The following is an 18,374-nucleotide window of genomic DNA, read 5'->3' on the forward strand; positions in this document are numbered from 1 at the left end:
ATTTGTTCTTGACGAATAATGGCACACAATTCTACTGACTGTGAATATTTTGGAATTCGATTTTAAAAGTCGAGTTTTTAAAACAGATATAGAGCACGATGTATTAAATAATTTAAAATTGCAATTTAAACATTTAAGCAAGGAAAAAAAAGACATTAAAAAAGCATATCTTATCGTTTGACTTATTTATCCACACTTTACTTAAAAATGTAAACATAATTGGAAAAGAAAGCTTGCTTAAAACAAAAAAACAATACATTTTAAGTTCTTTAAATGAAAACAGTTTAAATATAATTTGATCAATCATACAGTGAAAGTCGTATGCACAAAATAGTTTATGTTTTGAGCGAAACATATGTAAAGCTGTTTTCTTTAATAAGAGTAATAAGCTGAACATAATATCGTAAATCAGCGTTGCCGTGATATATTTTTAACTTCCCATAGGAAGTTATTGTAATGGGTCCGATTTGTCAAATTGAAAATTTTGAAATTTCTCGACGTTTCAAGGTCAATAGAGTCGAAATAAAAGATTTTTAGAAAGATGTCTGTGCTTGCGTGTGTACGTACGTTCGTACGTCCGTACGTCCGTACGTCCGTACGTCCGTACGTTCGCGACGTTTTTTTCGTCGTCCATAGCTCAAGAACCAGAAGAGATATCGACTTCAAATAAATTTTGTTATACAGATAATAAGGCAGAAAGATGCAGAAAGGGCCCTCAAGAAAATTGCGTGGGTGGTTTTTTTACCATAGCAGTTTAAAAAAAAGGTGAAAATTTTGGTTAACCCTAAATATCTTACGAACCAAAAACGCTAGAGACTTGAATTAAATTTTATATAATAAACTGTAACGTGATCTCAAAGAAGTATATTTTTTGAAAAAAATCTATCTAACGGTTTTTTTTCTAAATCAAAAAAACTGAAAAAAAAATGTTGAGCAACGGAGAATAATGTTTCTGAAATCTAATAAAATTTTGAGAAAAATCGAATTGACAGTTTTTTTATAAAAAATAAAAATCTAAAAAAAACATTACTCAAAGTTCGTAAAAATTAAATATCGATTCAAATATCATTTCAAAAACTTAAAATTTAGGCTTCAATCTTATTTTATCATATAAGAAATATTGTTTTCAACATTCAGTAAAATTTTGAGAAAAATCGAATTGACAGTTTTTTTACAAAAAATAAAAACCTAAAAAAAAATAATAAAAGTTGGTAAAAATTGATTTTCGACTCAAATATCTTTTCAAAACTTTAAGATATTGGCTTTAATTTACTTTTATCTTTCAACAAATATTATTGTCAACATTCAGTAAAATTTTGAACGAAATCGAGTTGACAATTTTTTTTACAAAAAAATAAAAACCGAACAAAAATTAACAAAAGTTGGTAAAAATTGAATATGGATTAAAATATCTTTTCAAAAACTTGAAAGTTAGACTTCAAACTTATTTTATCTTATAAGAAATATTGTTTTAAACATTCTGAAAGATGTTGAGAAAAATCAAATTGACAGTTTTTTTTTTATAAAAAATAAAAACCTTAAAAAAAATTATAAAAGTTGGTAAAAATTGATTTTCGACTCAAATATCTTTTCAAAAATTGTAGATATTGGCTTTTAACTACTTTTGTCTTTCAAAAAATATTGTTGTTAACATTTAGTAAAATTTTGCAAAAATCGAATTGATAGTTTTTGTACAAAAAATTAAATATTAAAAAAAAAAATTAACAAAAGTTGGTAAAAATTGATTTTCGACTCAAATATCTTTTCAAAACTATAAAATATTGGCTTCAAATTAATTTTATCTTATAGAAAATATTGTTTTCAACATTCGATAGAATTTTGAAGACAATCGAACTGACGGTTTTTTTCCAAAAAAAAAACTCTAAAAAAACAATACTACAACTTGGTAAAAATTTACTTTCGACTCAAATAGCTTTTCAAAAATTAAAAATATTGGCTTCAAACTTATTTTATTTTACAGAAAATATTGTTTTCGATATTCAGTGATTTGTATATAAAAATCCAACAGTCCGTTTTTTCATAACAAATAAAATCTATACAAAATAGTACGCAAATTTGGTAAAATTGATACTAGTACATATAGACAAACTTTTAAGCAAGACAAATCGACAGACGGGATGGGAAGTTATCAGTGTGGGTCGCATCCCAGCCTCTTTTTTTGTATTATATAAAGTCTAGTAGTAACAAATGAAGTCCCTCACATATGCTAGCTTTATTAATATTTTTTTATAATTGACTAAATTTATAAAATTAAACAAGAAGACAAACAGAGTGACAGTGTTATGTTGGAGATATTGGAGAAACTTCTTATTTTTCCATTTATTTAACAAAAATAAAACGAAATCATATTAATCAGTGCTGGCTATTACACTTGAAACATCAAAACTACTATTAGATAAACAAAAAAAAAACTATTCCTTAAAACTATGAACGAAATTTCGGATAAATTCATTAAAAAATTGAAAATTCTTCAAAATAGAATTTTAAAAATGATGCTAAAGCTCTACTGGCATTTCTCAACAAGAAAGAAAATTAAAACTCTCCATAGAACAAATTTCTAAAAAACGTGTATTATGTGAAAACTCCCTTATTAAAAACCTAGTTTAGTATATTATCAATTTTTTTTTCTTTTTGTCTTACTCATACATCTTGTTATATGTGAATTATTTGTTATCTTTATACTTTTGTATTTATTATATTTTTTCTGGTTTACTTATACGTCATGATATGTATTTTTGGTCTATTAATTATAAATTCATCCTATATTCTATTTATTTATTTATATTATACATTTGCGTTAACTAATGTAGACATATTTATTTTTTTTAATGTTGATTTATTTATGTATTTATGTATTTATTTATTTGATTATTTATTTATTTATTCATTTGTGTATTTATTTAATAATTTGTTTAATTATTTATTTATTTACTTATATACTTTTTTTCTTTATTTAATTATTTATTAATTAACTTACTTATTTATTTTTTTAATTGTGTATTTATTTATTTATTTGTTTTCCTATTTATTTGTTTATCTATTGATTTTGTCACTGATAAAATAAATTATTTTAAATTATTAACTTCCCATAGGAAGTTATTGTAATGGGTCCGATTTGTCAAATTGAAAATTTTGACCTTTCTCGACGTTTCAAGGTCAATAGAGTCGAAATAAAAGATTTTTAGAAAGATGTCTGTGCGTGCGTGTGTACGTACGTTCGTACGTCCGTACGTCCGTACGTCTTATACGTCCGTACGTTCGCGACGTTTTTTTTCGTCGTCCATAGCTCAAGAACCAGAAGAGATATCAACTTTAAATAAATTTTGTTAAACAGATAATAAGGCAGAAAGATGCAGAAAGGGCTCTCAAGAAAATTGCGTGGGTGGTTTTTTTTTACCATAGCAGTTTAAAAAAAAAGGTGAAAATTTTGGTTAACCCTAAATATCTTACGAACCAAAAACGCTAGGGACTTGAATTAAATTGTATGTAATATATTGTAACGTGATACCAAACAGGTATATATACATATATATATAACGGTTTTTTTTATAAATCAATAAACCTAAAAAAAAAAATGTATGACTGAAACATGATTTCATCTCCTAAACAATTTTGTGCAACGAAGAATAATGTTTTTGACATCTGATAAAATTTTGAGAAAAATCTAATTGACAGTTTTTTTTTTATAAAAAATAAAAATCTAAAAAAAACATTACTCAAAGTTGGTAAAAATTGAATATCGATTCAAATATCTTTTCAAAAACTTGAAATTTAGGTATGAAGCTTATTTATCTTATTAGAAATATTGTTTTCAACATTGTGAAAAATGTTAAGGAAAATCAAATTGACAGTTTTTTTACAAAAAATAAAAACCTAAAAAAAAATTTATAAAAGTTGGTAAAAATTGATTTTCGACTCAAATATCTTTTCAAAACTTTGAGATATTGGCTTTAATTTACTTTAATCTTTTCAAAAAATCTTGTTGTCAACATTCAGTTAAAGTTTGAAAAAAATCGAATTGACAGTTTTTTTTTTTTAAAAAATTAAAAACCGAAAAAAATTAATTATTTACTTTTATCTTTCAAAAAATCTTGTTGTCAATATTCAGTTTAAGTTTGAAAAAAATCGAATTGACAGTTTTCTTACAAAAAATTAAAAAACCAACAAAAAATTAACAAAAGTTGGTAAAAATTGATTTTCGACTCAAATATCTGTTCAAAACTTTGAGATATTGGCTTTAATTTACTTTTATCTTTCAAAAAATCTTATTGTTAATATTCAATTAAAGTTTGAAAAAAATCGAATTGACAGTTTTCTTACAAAAAATTAAAAACCGAACAAAAAATGAACAAAAGTTGGTAAAAAATGATTTTCGACTCAAATATCTTTTTAAAACTTTAAAATAATAGCTTCAAACTAATTTTATCTTATAAGAAATATTGTTTTCAACATTTGGTAAAATTTTTAAAAAATTCGAATTGAAAGTTTTTTTTACAAAAAATAAAACTCTAAAAAAAAGCAATACTAAAACTTGGTAAAAATTTACTTTCGGCCCAAATAGCTTTTCAAAAATTAAAAATATTGGCTTCAAACTTATTTTATTTCACAGAAAATATTGTTTTCAATATCAAGTAATTTTTATATAAAAATCTAACAGTGCGTTTTTTTCATAAAAAATAAAATCTACAAAAAATAGTACGAAAATTTGGTAAAAATTGATGCGAGTACATATAGACAAACTTTTAAGCAAGACAAATCGACAGACGGGATGGGAAGTTATCAGTGTGGGTCGCATCCCACCATCTTTTTTTCTATTAAATTTAAGCATAACCTTTCTGTGATATAATTATAAACAAAATTCGAATGAAGGTTTTTTCCTTTTCAAAGTTTTCCTTCAAGGACATAATTATTTTTTATAAGTATGATACCTACAATTTAATAAATCATATCACTGTGCTCTGCATTGACTTAAAAATATTGTAAGCTGTGTTACTCTCTCTTGGCCAATAAAATAAAATATCTATGTATCTATCATTAGAAACACAGACGAGAAGGTGGAATCCTCTTCAAAAAATTTGAAAATCTTGAAGAATTTTGAACAACGAAAACCTTAACGTGCCACACACGAAAAACAAATAACTCAACTAGAATTGGTCATGAGATAGAGTAACATCATTTTCAGGGTAGAAGATAGTGAACGGACCTCAGAACAACTTCTATCGATGATACTTGACCAAATAAATACATCAAACGACCAGTTCATTATTAGGAAACGGACATTAAGGGCTGTCTTTGGCTAGACAAGAAAACCGGAGAAAAACAAGACGAATCAGACTAGTTTTCAAAAGTCACGAGAAAAAACCAAACATGTTAGATTACATTTTGTATGTACCAATAGTTAAAGCTCGAAAAAGGCATATGACACGTTGAGTTACGAAAAATTTTTGGATGTCCTTTACAGAATTGGCGTTAGAAGAACACTTTTGAAGTGAAGAAGAGCTTCCTCTTAGGAAGATCATGGAGTGAGGAAAGAAGCCTCATACATTAGTTTTTTTTTTAAATGCTTTTAGGAATGAACTTCTACAAGTTCCTAATTAAAGCACAGGTTTTGCATATCCAAAAGACACAGCTATTGTGTCATTTGATGTAACAGGAGTTAGTTGAAGTCACTCGAAGGTGCCACGATTTTACATTAGTCATTGACGCAGCCAAAACGAAGATTGTGCATATTTGTGCACTGAACAATCAAAAGGAGTCAATTGGTATTCTCTTCCAAAATTCCGAATGTCAAACTTCAAGAAAAAGTATTGCCATTGAATTAGTGAAATCAATCAAATACCTTGGCGTAATATTTAACAATAGAAGAACACTTGCTGTGGCAAGGCAAGAATATATTAATAATGTTAGGCTAGGTATAAGGAGTTTGCTTTATTTCATCTAGAAAGATATAACACAAAAAATGTTCAAAAACAAGTTTGCTATCACTTGTAGAATCTCGATTAAAATATAAAATAAATTGCAAAAATTATTAATACAAAACATCAATAATTAAAGTTCTTGAATGTGGAAAATATATTTAGGTAAGAAAAGTTCTTGAATATTACGAGGATTTAATATTTCACCAACATATTGCACAAAGCGAAAACAAAGCATCCTATAATCGCAGATAGCGTAAGCAAAACATCTTATAAAACTTTAAAGCATTCGTAACTTTAAAAAAAGTAAAAAGATATTAAAATTGTTTTACCTAAATTAAATTTTTATCATTATACAAAATTTAATGAATACATTATTAAATTTATATTTATTTTATTGAAATAATAAACAAATATTGAATATTAAGATTCAATCAATTCGAATATTATGAAACTTTAGCCACCTACAGTAAGCGTGGGTAACACAAATCTAAAATAAAATCTTTATTAACTATCTATCTACCTGTCTATCTATCTAACTTTTCTAAGAGGTCACTAATTATCTTTCTATCTATACATACTTATACAAGTCTTCTTACATTTTTGTTTTGTTGGTTTTCATTTTTAGCAGCTCCATTCCGAGTATAGGAGCACTTATCGTTGGCATGAATTCACTGGCAACTCACGACCAGAGGTAGTGCGCAGAGCTCCCGTTCCGAATCAATTTGGTATGTTAAATTTGTTCGCAAACTGCTTATATTTTTCTAAGAATAGTTTGAAAAGCAATGGTTTGCTCGACGAATCAATGAAGATTCTTGTCTGCCCATAGGTCCAACCAATGAGCCACCATTGCCAAGAAGAAAGAAGTGTCCTGAGTTAGCGTACAAGTCGCATGAATTCATTAAAGGATCTGAGCAAACATCAGACTCACGTAACAATGTCATTGCTAACCGCGCAAGGGTAAGATTAGAAACTAATATAAATAAATATAATTATTTGAATTTTAACCACATAAAATAATATGTGTTTCGTTTTTTTTTTTTAACAAATGCCTCATGACAAAAGGCATAGTGGAAATCAATTTTATTGGTTCTTAACGCTCTTTTACGATATGGGGTCCAAAAGTACCCCAGAGCATGTTTAAACACTAATAGCCATACATTTTCGTTTTTAATTTGATTCTATGGGATTAATAATCAGTGAACGGAAGTTAATTTTCTATTAATTTTGTGTGTTTTTATCATTATTTTTTCTGGAAATCATTCAAAAACCTGATGAATCTATTTGAAACTTGTAATATCTAACAAAAAACATATTTTGTTCAATAATTTTTTGATTTCAATAAGAATATATCTATAAATAGTTATACTTTGAGGTTGGCGTAATCATATGCACATTCCACCAGTAGTTTTGTAATCACAGTCTTTAAAATCGACAATATATGTCCTTAGGAAAGCCAATTGTTTAAATTTGGGTTTCATCACAAAAGCATTGAAAAATACCCTTAGAACTTATACCATTTAGACATAGTTCGATAAATTAAAATACGAAATAGCTTACGAAAAAGATGGATGAGAGTAAGAGACTGTGGCTTGCTGTCTGAGGTTTAAGTACTTAATTTACTAATAAAAGAGTTGATTAACACTCACAGGAATAATTCTTGGAACCAAAACCGTCAAAGTCTGCAATATGCAAGTAAATCGTTCTGGAATACTAAAAAAATTATTAAAAAAAGTAAACTAATATTTCTGCTCTCAGAACTGACAACACTATTAAAGTATCGAACTTTTAGAAAGCGAATACTTTAGCCAATGCATTTTACTCCAGGGACTCGAAACTAAATAACTCGATAGGTTATCTTTAGATATAAACTATTGTTCATGAATCTCTTCTGTATATGTATATTGAGAATGGAAAAGGAATAATTTTATTTCTAAAATATTAGTGATGTTTTGATAAATTTAAATGCAAGAAAACCTGTAATGCAATCAAAAATCTTTATTTAAAAATCTCCAAAAATATGGAGTCACATAGGTCAATATCATCTGCGTGTGCCTCTAGTGTTGAAGGTTGAATTTTGCACAATTCTTTCCAGACGTGACTTTAAAATCGAAAAAGAGATGGTGGGTATCGATTTGAAATCGATTGGGTTTTTTCTATGATCTTCCGTAGCGTGAATAATTTAGAGGGTCTCCTTTTTTATGTATCATCGGGCATGCTTGTTTTCCGACAATATTTTGCAGATGAGTTGGTGCATGCTCCCTACCAAGTCATCGCCTGCTGCTTAAAATAGTTCGGCAATGATGCCGTCAGCTCCAGCAGCTTTTTTCGGCTTTCGTTTAGATATAGCTATCTTCACTTCTTTTAGGTCAGGTAGGTGGAATTGTTGATCTGCGTCGCCAAGGTTGAGTGGTTCTATCTCCTTTACAGTGGAATTCGGTTCGTCATCACCGTTATATAATTTGGAAAAGTGGTCTTTCCATATTTTCAACATAGACTGCGTTTCTACTACGATGTTCCTCTGACTGTCCTTATAGGTTTTCGGTTCATGGCTGGTACCCTTGTGAGTTTTTTTTTACCTTTTGGTACAATTTACGCACCACGTTCCTGTTGTGACATCCCTCTATCTCCTCAATTGCGCGCTTCTTATGCTCTCTTTTTTTTTCATATAAGAAGCCATTGTTCCTTTTTCCTCTTCTGCTCGTAGAGCTTGCGAGCAGCTCTTTTCCTTCTGTGCAGCACCATTTTGAATGCCTCTTGTTTCGCTGCGTGCGCTTGCCGGCATTCGTCATACCAGGGTTTTCGCTGTTGTGGCCGTGTGAAACCTTCAAGGGCGGCATTTCTGATGGCTGCAAGCCAATGTTGCCACTAGTTTTCAATGCTTAATGCAGACAGCATAGAACTCCTTAAGAGGTTACTAGAGACTCGATCGGAAAAGGATATGACAGTCTCTTGTAGCCGTCTAACGTCGAACTTCTCACAGTACTTCCTTGTTTTGGCTTTGACCGGGATATCCGTAGTCAATGTTGGCCCCCGGAAAGTTCGGACATGCTGTATACTGGAGAAGTGTCGTGCGTCGATCGCAATGCGGTCAATCTGGTTGACAGTTGATTGGTCAGGAGATTTCCATGTCCCCTTGTGGATATTAAGATGTCTGAACTACCAGAACGTCTCGCCCCGCAGCGGAATCGATCAGCCTGAATCCATTGACGGAGGTGGTGTCGTGCAGGTTGTATTTCTCGATTGTGCCAGCAAAGATGTCTTCTCTTCGTAGCTTGTCGTTAAAATAATTTTAATGTCATAGCCAGGACACTGCTCATAAGTCTTGTCCAAGAGCTCGAAAAATATGTCTTTGGTGTTTTCATCTTTCTCCTCTGTTGAGGTATGCGCGCGTATTACGCTTATGTTGGCGAATTTAGCGTTAATGCGGATTATCGTGATGCGCTCGCTTACACTGTTGAAACACAAGGCTTTTTGCCTGAGTCTAGTTCCAACAACAAATTCACACCCAAATAGACGGTGTATTTGTTCTAGGTAGCAGTCGCCGTAGTATACATTGCAGTCATTTAGTTTGCGTTTGCCCGGTTCATCCTATCGCACTTCTTGGATGGTGGTAATATCTGCCTTGCAGCAGTTTTTGTTCGGCTTCAAATGGTCTGTTAACCCTAGAAAGATAACCATATTTCATAGGCCATAAGTGATGCACATGATTTGTACGTCCATTCGACGTAGGTTATCTTTCTAGGTTAAGGACCTAACATTCTAAAGGTCGTTGTCCTTATTTCGTTTGCTTGGGTTGTCAACAGTAAATCCGTCTGTATCCGAGGCTTGTTGTTCGCAACTAAGGTATTTTATACGTGGTCAGGAAGTCACCCCGACGTGACGACTGCACAATCCCAAACCTGAACCCCCAACCTGAAGGGCTAGATACTTAGAATAAGCCCAAGGACAGGGAGCCGGATAAACCGCTCCTTATAGGCCTGGGCTCCGAATTATTATTTAATAGTTGTTTAAAAATTTGTTATTTTTCTTCGACGTAGGAAAAAACTAATATTATTCCTCTATTAAAACCCGGCAAAAGTGCTTGCGGCCCCACTCACCTCAAGGGTCTGTTCTTGGGCCAATATTATACATATTATAGGCATACATCCGTATTCAGAATTTAACATAGTGTGAAAAGGGTATTTTTGCCGATGAAACTTGAATTTACGTATCAGACTCACTTGGTTCCGTTATTGAAACCAAGCTGCAATACGACCTAAATGTAAGTTTAAATTATTGGAAAATAAAAATAGATATTGATAAGAATCAGGCTATCTTTTAAACAAGGCATAGAAAGTCTTGCTTTTTACCCAATAACAGCATCTATATCGATGGTAAAATTATTCAATGGTGTAATTCTGCTAAGTACCTTGGGGTATTAGTTGACTCTAAACTTACATTTGTATTCCAAGTTCGTCAGTTCGTCAAATTGTAAATAAAATTAACGTTTCATTAAAAAAAAAAAAAATAAGCAATAGAAATAAAATATTTATATTTGAATCCATATTTTAACCAATTATGTTTTATGGTTTTCCAGTATGGAGTAAATGTGCAAAAATGCATATAAAAAAAAATGACTAATAGCTTAAAACTAAATTTTAAAAATGATGATCAATTTGCCTTGGCACTTCTCAACGCAGCAAGTTCATTCTGTTACAAATACTGACTTAGTCCAAGATAGAATTTCAAAGTTAAATGTAAAGTATATTCTGTCATGCCAATCATCAAAAAGCTTCCTAATTTCTAATCTCGATTTGGTTAAAAAACAAAAAAAAGCATGTATTTATTTATTTATTTATTTGCTTCTATCAAAATAAAAAGACTGATTTAACTATTAATGAAGCGATTATTGTACTGTGATAATTGTAAAAATTTATTTTTATTTATACATTTTTTGTATTTTGTTGTTTAATTTGTTACATAAACTCGAAAATAAATGTATCTTTCAAATAACTTGTTTAGAGGAAATACTATCTCTTCTCTCGTTGCCAACTTAATTTAAGTATAGTTACTATGTAATCACTTACTAATAAGGAAAGTTTTAAAATTTTAGACTCTTTTAGTTAATTTCTAAAAAGTTGGCACATTGTTAAATAGTTAATTGTTAAACCCCTAACAAAATGTTCTTTAAACTATTGCTCCAATATTTCAGTTTTGTTTCATCTAAACCTCCTAGCATCCACCCTCCCTTAAAATTCCATTTTACAAATAGACTATAGGATTTGTTTTATCTGTGAAATAAAACATTCTCTTGTGACTTGAAAGATCCACATGTAGTGGCGTAGCAATAGTGTGGAGCGGGCCGTCCAAAGTGTCACATATTTGGGGTTAGATACCCTAGCCCCAAAAAACTCCCCAAATCTAAAATATCCTACACCGAAATCCCCAAAACCAAATCCTTAAGCACAATTTCACCATGTTTCGAGCATAATACAAGAAATTATGTTTGGTGCTAAGGCCGAGATATGGTGAATCTGAGCTTACGGATTTTCGTTTTTTCTACAACTCTTTTGAATATTATATAGAAAATTGAAGTAGTGAAGTAGATTCTATACCTAAGTAAATCTACTTCGACCGAAATAAGTACTAATGACTATTCTCATCAGCAAAAGCAGTTGCTGCTTATAACCTTATTGAACAATTTAACGTTGTTTTTAAAATAATTGTTTTTTATAAAATTCACAACATTGTACAAACCTTATACACAAATAATGAAAAATAACGGGCATTGGCGGCGTTTATAAATTTTAAATTTCGGAACTACGTTTGGGGATTAAGTTCCTGGAGATGTCGTCCGTTTGAGAACTAGTGACTGACAACTCTTAACCATTCCTGTGTGTGAGTACTGTTGTCAGGGAAGGAGGGGACCTATAGTTTTGAGCCGAATCCGAACGGCAAATTTGAGAAAGCACTTTTCATGACAAGAATTACTCTTGGAGAATTTGTCAATTCCTCGCAAGAGGCAGTACCCGTGAAAAAAACTTTACGTGGCATAAGCTAGCGATCGAACCCAAGACCTCAAGCATGACAGTCCATCGCACTAACCATCATGCCACGGGTACTTGGGGATAACGAATTTGTGGATTTTTCAAAGTGTAGTTATTTTGAACTTGGGTATTATGCCACCCACTTACCTATAATGTTTTTGCATTCATTTTTGTTCCCCTTTTTAGGAGTTTTTTTCTTAATTAATTTTGTATATATAAAACTTTTCATTTCTAGCTTAAAAGTATTTTTAGTTTAAAGTTATTTAGAGCTTATTAATATACATTCTACAAAGGTTGGGGTCAAAATACTGTATGGTTCATAATACTGTATTAACAAAAACTATATCTCAAAAAACTGTTTTTCAAAATGCTATAATTCTGAAAAATAAAAATTGGTTTGACAATTAAATACAGAATTTTTAAAACAGAATATTTTTGTTTAAGAAAACATCAGAATAATTTTTCATTAGCTAAATGTACTATTATACTTCCTTTAAACAATAACATATGAACCTACGATAATTCATAAGTCTTTGAATTAACAAATACAAAATAAATGGTATCTTCTGTTTATTTTCAATTTCTTAGTTTCTACTTCTTAATTACTCGTATTTCTGCCCCATTTGTACATGGATTGTTCCTATCATAATCAACAATTGTATAAACATTGGAAACGAATTAATTTATCTGCCAAAACTTACAGTATTATGAGATACAGTATTTTAACAATACAGCATTTTGAGACACAGTATTTTAAATGTACAGTATTTTGAAATACAGAATATTTATACACACAGAATAATAATTATACAATACAGAATTATGACCATACAGAAATCGACCATACAGTATTTATGCAGTTATTTAGAGATTATTAATATATAAGTTTTACATTTTAATTTCGTAAAAAACTGATGACCCATTTTCGATGTATTGAACATAATCCACCAGTTCTTAATCCGAATTTTGTTGATTATCGCATTATTATCTTACATAACCGAGTTTCCCGTAGACCAAGCACTTTAATTAAATAATCAGCCTGTAGCTTTAGACTTAAAGTAAAAAGTTTTGGCAGGCCTGTTTCCAAATAATTTAAATTGTTTGGTGCGGTTAAGGGAATATTGAATATTTTCTTTAACAAATATCTTTTAAAATTTTTAATTTCTTCGCGTTCCTGCATACCTCATGTTTGCCCCGCATAACAAAGCGAAGATTTTACGACTGCATTGACAATATTATATTTTGTTGAAAGGTTTATGTGATCGTTAGAGAAAATCTTCTTCAAAGTATACCATTAATTAAGCTTTGTGAATTTTTTGCTTTTTCTACAAGGTGCTGGATTATATCCAGGGTTGGATTTAGTAAAACTCCCAAACACTTGTATATTTTCGATATTTCTAAACGACTTCCGTAAAATATCTAGGTGTTTCTAACTTCACTCCGATTGGAAAGAGAAAAGACCATTACTATCGTTTAATCTGTGTTGATGACTAGACCCCACTTGACAAATTAGTCCGTAAGACGATTTATCATCAATTGCAGGGTTTCTGCTGATTCGGATAACAAAAGAAGGTCATTAGCGTAGAGTAATACATTTATTACGATACCCGCAATTCGGACACCTCCTGGAATGTGCGCAGGTATATAATTGATAAAAAGAGCGAATAGTAGAGCACTGATTAAACATCCCTGCTTTACTGCAGTAAGTGATTTAAATGGTTTTGAATATGCTTTGCCATCCCAGACTGCAACTTCAGTATCTGTGTACCAACAACGAATTATTTGGATGAATTTTGTTGACACTCCAAGTTTGGAAAGTTTAGAAAATAAAGATTTTCGAGTCACCAAATCAAATGCAGCTTTAAAATCGCCAAACAATGTGTATCCTTTTTTTGTTTCTAGCTTGAAATGCTTTTACTATTGGTTTTAAAGTAAATATGTGGTCAACCGTCGAATAATTCTTTCTAGAGCCTGCTTAAATCTCTGTAAGAATGCTGCTTACAACCATCCAATTTTCAAGCCTGTTAATGAGAACACACATCAGCATTATTAAAAATCTTATTAAAAAGTGTATGTAGATGGTTATAAAAAGTAGGGGTTGAACTTTTAAAATACTCGTAGGTTATCCCATCTTCACCTGGGGCTTTTCCGTCCTTGGTTCTTTGGAGAACGAGCTGTATTTCATTTACTAATATAACTTAGTCCAATAAATCATAACAAACGAGCGGGTGTGCATATGAGAAAGTAGTTGAGTTGTTGGGTTGATTTCAAGAAGATTTTTTAAATATTCAGAAAGATCATCTGCAGAAACACTTGAGCCTATAGAGTTGTGTTAACCGTTAATTTCTTTTGCCATTTTCCAGAACTGTTTTGTGTTACTGATTTGACTAAGTAATTGGTTTTCTTAATGCACCAGATTTCTTTATACTTCTCATTCGCTTGTATGTATCATTTTCGAATTTGATCACAAGAACATTTGCGGAAGGCTTTCAATAGTGCGCATGATTTTTTTCCGGCATTAAGACATTCTGTATCAAACCATTTTTGAGCAAAAGAATTCGTTGTTTTTGAAGTGGGGTTAATTGCAGAATGCATTCTGTTAATTGAGTTGTAAGTGCGGAAGTTGACAAAATTAGTTGGAGGGGTGTGTGAAAATAATCATCTAAATAGTGTTGATATATTTCTAAATTTGAAGTTTTCCATTTTAATCGGTACATTAAAGTAAGAGATATCGGTTGTGATTGAAAATAAGATTCCATTCAATTACTAATGGCATATGACCGTTTGGGTCGTAACTTGGTTATTACTTATTCTAGCATTGAAATCACCAACCAGCATTACGTTTTTGCTTGATAGATCTCACATTAAATTGCTCAGTCTGTCAAATTCTTCAGTTCATCTGTTGAAATTTATATAAAAAGGTATATTAACATATTAGTTTTTTTTTTTAAAAAAAACTTAACGACAATGATATCTTGGATGTCAACAAATTTGTTTGCTTTCCATACAAGCATGCACCGCTTGCATGACCTCTTGATGATGTTTTGGTTGCCGGAATCCAAAAAAGTTTATATCCGTTAAAATATTTGGTAAATTTACTTTAATTTTCAATTACAACATGTGTTTCAAAAATGAAGAATATTTCATTAAATATGATCTTATTATAGAGCCCTGATACATTATATGACAAATATTATTACTAAATGAGCGGATATATCTCAATTTCTCATACTACTACTATTTTGCACAAGTGGCATCTTTGGACGACGATTGGTTGTTATTGATCTAATACTGTCGTTTTGATTCTGACGTTCATTTGGCAGGCTGATTATTTTGACAGCATTAAAGTTAATGTCATTTAATATTTTTTGTAGTTCGTGTTCTCCATCGGTTCCATTATTATTATCAGGAGGCGACTTTCCATTACCGCAGCACGAATTTCCTTCTGATTTTTTTTTACAGTTAGGTAGGGGTCTCAATAGAACATGTTTCAAATATTAAAGTGAGGAAACAACTTTAAGTCATAAAAAAATATTTTCTTTTTCGGACTTAACCTTACTTTTTTTGTATTGCTTTTTTTGAGCCTAAAACAAGTTTTTTTTAATTGATAGCACGGCGTACTAACAGCTAAGTATGTAAGGGGGGCAGTTGCCCCCCTGCAACCCTCCTACTTGGAATCACTATAGGATTTGGGGTGGATGCGAGTTTGGGTATATACAACGAACTTTTTCATTTGAGCACTAAAATAAAAGAAATCACCAAGAAAAAAAACAAGTATGGCAGCACTGAACAAAAAACAGGGAAGAAATCTCAAAATCAACCATTTTTGTGTGTTTTGTATGTAAAAAAGTGAACTTTGAAAATTAATTAAAAAAAGAAATAAATGTTTGCTCGCTCTAAAATTGCTATAGTTATTATTTATTTGCACATATCTATCGAATAAAAAAAACCGAGAGTCGAAATTCGTGCTGCGGTAATGGAAAGTTGAGCCATTATCAGTGTTATAATAAGATTAGTATTATTATTTAAATAAAATTTTTTGTTTTTAAATAGAATGGCGTTGTTTTTTTTTTTGGACCAAACTATTTGGTTTAAAATTTCTTATCATTTTTCTGTAGTGTAGAAGAATACGTAATTTTAATTGCATTTTTTTGGAAAGATGGCGTTTCAGAAAGACACCTGTGTCTTTTAGCGGGTATGAATTTTTAAGCAGCATTCTCAAAGTAATTTCACTTGAGCCGGTATTTACCTTCATTTTGATTTGATTGATTTATATTTTCACTTATTTGTACGGATTCTGAAAACTGTTGTGTACTTTCATTACCAAGTAAAAGCCGAGTGACGGTTAGAATTTTTTCTTCTGGATTTTTATGAGAGTCTACTTTGAGAATTGAAATTATTATGTTTTTGTTTCTTATTTCATGACTTTGTGATTCAAGTTCTTCTTCCAAAGAGCTACATCTCAGTTCAAATTGCTTAACTTTTGATGACAATTCATCATTTTGTTTTCGCAAGAAGCTTATTTCGTTCTTAAACTTACCCAGGTTTTCTTTGGTAGCTATGTGACCTTAGATTTTAGATACATACTTATTTTATGCAGAAATATGCTTATCAATGGTAGTTGCAATTAATCATCAGTTATCCGCTTGCCAAAGTCGTCAACGGCTACTCGATGATACGCCTGCCATAGGGATGTTTTAAATCTTTTACTCCAAACCCCTTCGGGTTTTATTTATTCTTCACAATAGCTAAGTTATACCAATCTTAAGAATTCGTTTTTGAAGATTAATGTCTGATTATCTTCTTACCTTGATAATGTTATTCACATTTGCCTTTAAGTTTTTTTTAGAAAAATATAAGGTAAGTCAGATTCCGTATGCATAATAAGAAGTGTTCATTGGTAGCCTGAAATTTCGTTTGGACAATTTTTTTTGAACAGTATATTCATCGTAGCGTTGTAATTTTTGGAAACTGTATGAACAAAGTTGCTTCAAGTACAAATGTTTTTTTTACACTTCAGAATTTCAGAAAGCAGTCAGCTTATAGCAAGCGTCAAACTACGATCTTATATGTTCCGCGGATCCCGATGATACCAACTGATTTGCCCATATCTCTTAAAAGGTTACAGTTCCTTTTGAAAATATCCTTTGCCGTAACAATAAATAAATCCCAGGGACAAACATTTGTATCATAGTTGGTATCCACTTAAGGAAAAAGTGCTTTTTTCACGGGCAATTGTATGTTCCATTTTCTCGAGTAGGATCTCCTGAAAATCAATACTTTTTGCTGCCACCTACAAATACAATAGCCAACGTAGTGTACGGGGAGGCTTTACGATAAGCATACATTTTTTCTGGTGTAGTGATTCATGGTCGTTTTAATTAGTATGCTTATAACTTAAATATCTGTACCTATTTATGTCTACCCGTGTCGGGACGGGCGGCTAGTGTAAGTATATAACGAAGATTTTGAAACTCATCCAGAACTTCGAAAATATAATCGCTAAAATTCCAGTTGCGACGATAACTTACGAATTGTTGCATGATCATACTATGTATATTGTTTTTGAAAGCAAGATGCAAGTAAACTTAACATCACCATTAGAATGCGCTAAGAAAATATTAGAATGCTTTTTAAGAATTAGTTAGCTTACATTCCAAAAAGGTTTGGAAACACTATGGGTGGTATGCGAAATGCATTGTCTCATTCTCAAATCTCATTATTTTGAGCTTTTGCTAGCTTTCGTATGCAAAATTGTTTTGAGACAAATCTCACAAAAATGAGATCGATCTCATTTTATAGATCTATCTTATTTGAGATGTTTCCGTATGCAGAAAAAAAGCTTTGTCTCACTCAAATGAGCCAAAGCTCGTAAAATGTTGAGACTGGAAATTATTTGTCTCAGGAATAACAAAGGCTGAGCACATGAATATTTTTGCTCCTGTTGAGTCAACAGGAAATTATAAAATTCTTTATAAGTCTACCCAAACTCAAATTGAGCCCTTAACAGATTATTTGTTTCAAAGTAGTGATACTTTTTGGGGTGGTCGTTTATCTAATAAAACCAGAATGATGGTTTTTCTACGATTCGTTGCTGATCCTGGTTTCCAAAGCGGAATTGCCGAAGATTTCGGAATCGACCAAAGTTCAGTATCTAGGATCATCATCGAAGTTGGTATAATCATAATGAAAAATCAAACAATTATTATAAAAAACAATTGTATTTTACCTTCGAGCCTATTTAACACCGGATTCGGATTTACAGACCCACCATTGAATAAATCCCATAAATCCTTTTTCCATGACTTAAGTTTTATTTTTCTATTTCCTGTTTTATTGCGATCACATTTTTCTTTTATTATTATTTTGATACTGCTATTAAAGCATTTTTTTCTTTTTTTTTTATGTC

General features: G+C 30.9%; 1 protein-coding gene across 10 annotated transcripts in view; it reads left to right on the plus strand.

Moving 5' to 3' along the window:
- LOC129953806 (proteoglycan 4) overlaps positions 1–18,374 on the plus strand; it is a 127,362-nt gene that overhangs the window by 14,003 nt on the left and 94,985 nt on the right. For 5 of the 10 annotated variants that reach the window (XM_056067270.1, XM_056067272.1, XM_056067275.1 and 2 more), the window contains exons 2-3: positions 6,565–6,664; positions 6,748–6,896. In XM_056067270.1, the coding sequence (XP_055923245.1) occupies positions 6,565–6,664; positions 6,748–6,896 (249 nt within the window). The remainder of the gene's footprint in view (positions 1–6,564; positions 6,665–6,747; positions 6,897–18,374) is intronic. The other 5 variants (XM_056067274.1, XM_056067279.1, XM_056067280.1 and 2 more) reach the window with 3 other exon arrangements.

Source organism: Eupeodes corollae, chromosome 1 (assembly GCF_945859685.1).
Source record: "Eupeodes corollae chromosome 1, idEupCoro1.1, whole genome shotgun sequence".
Classification (NCBI taxonomy): Eukaryota; Metazoa; Arthropoda; class Insecta; order Diptera; family Syrphidae; genus Eupeodes; species Eupeodes corollae.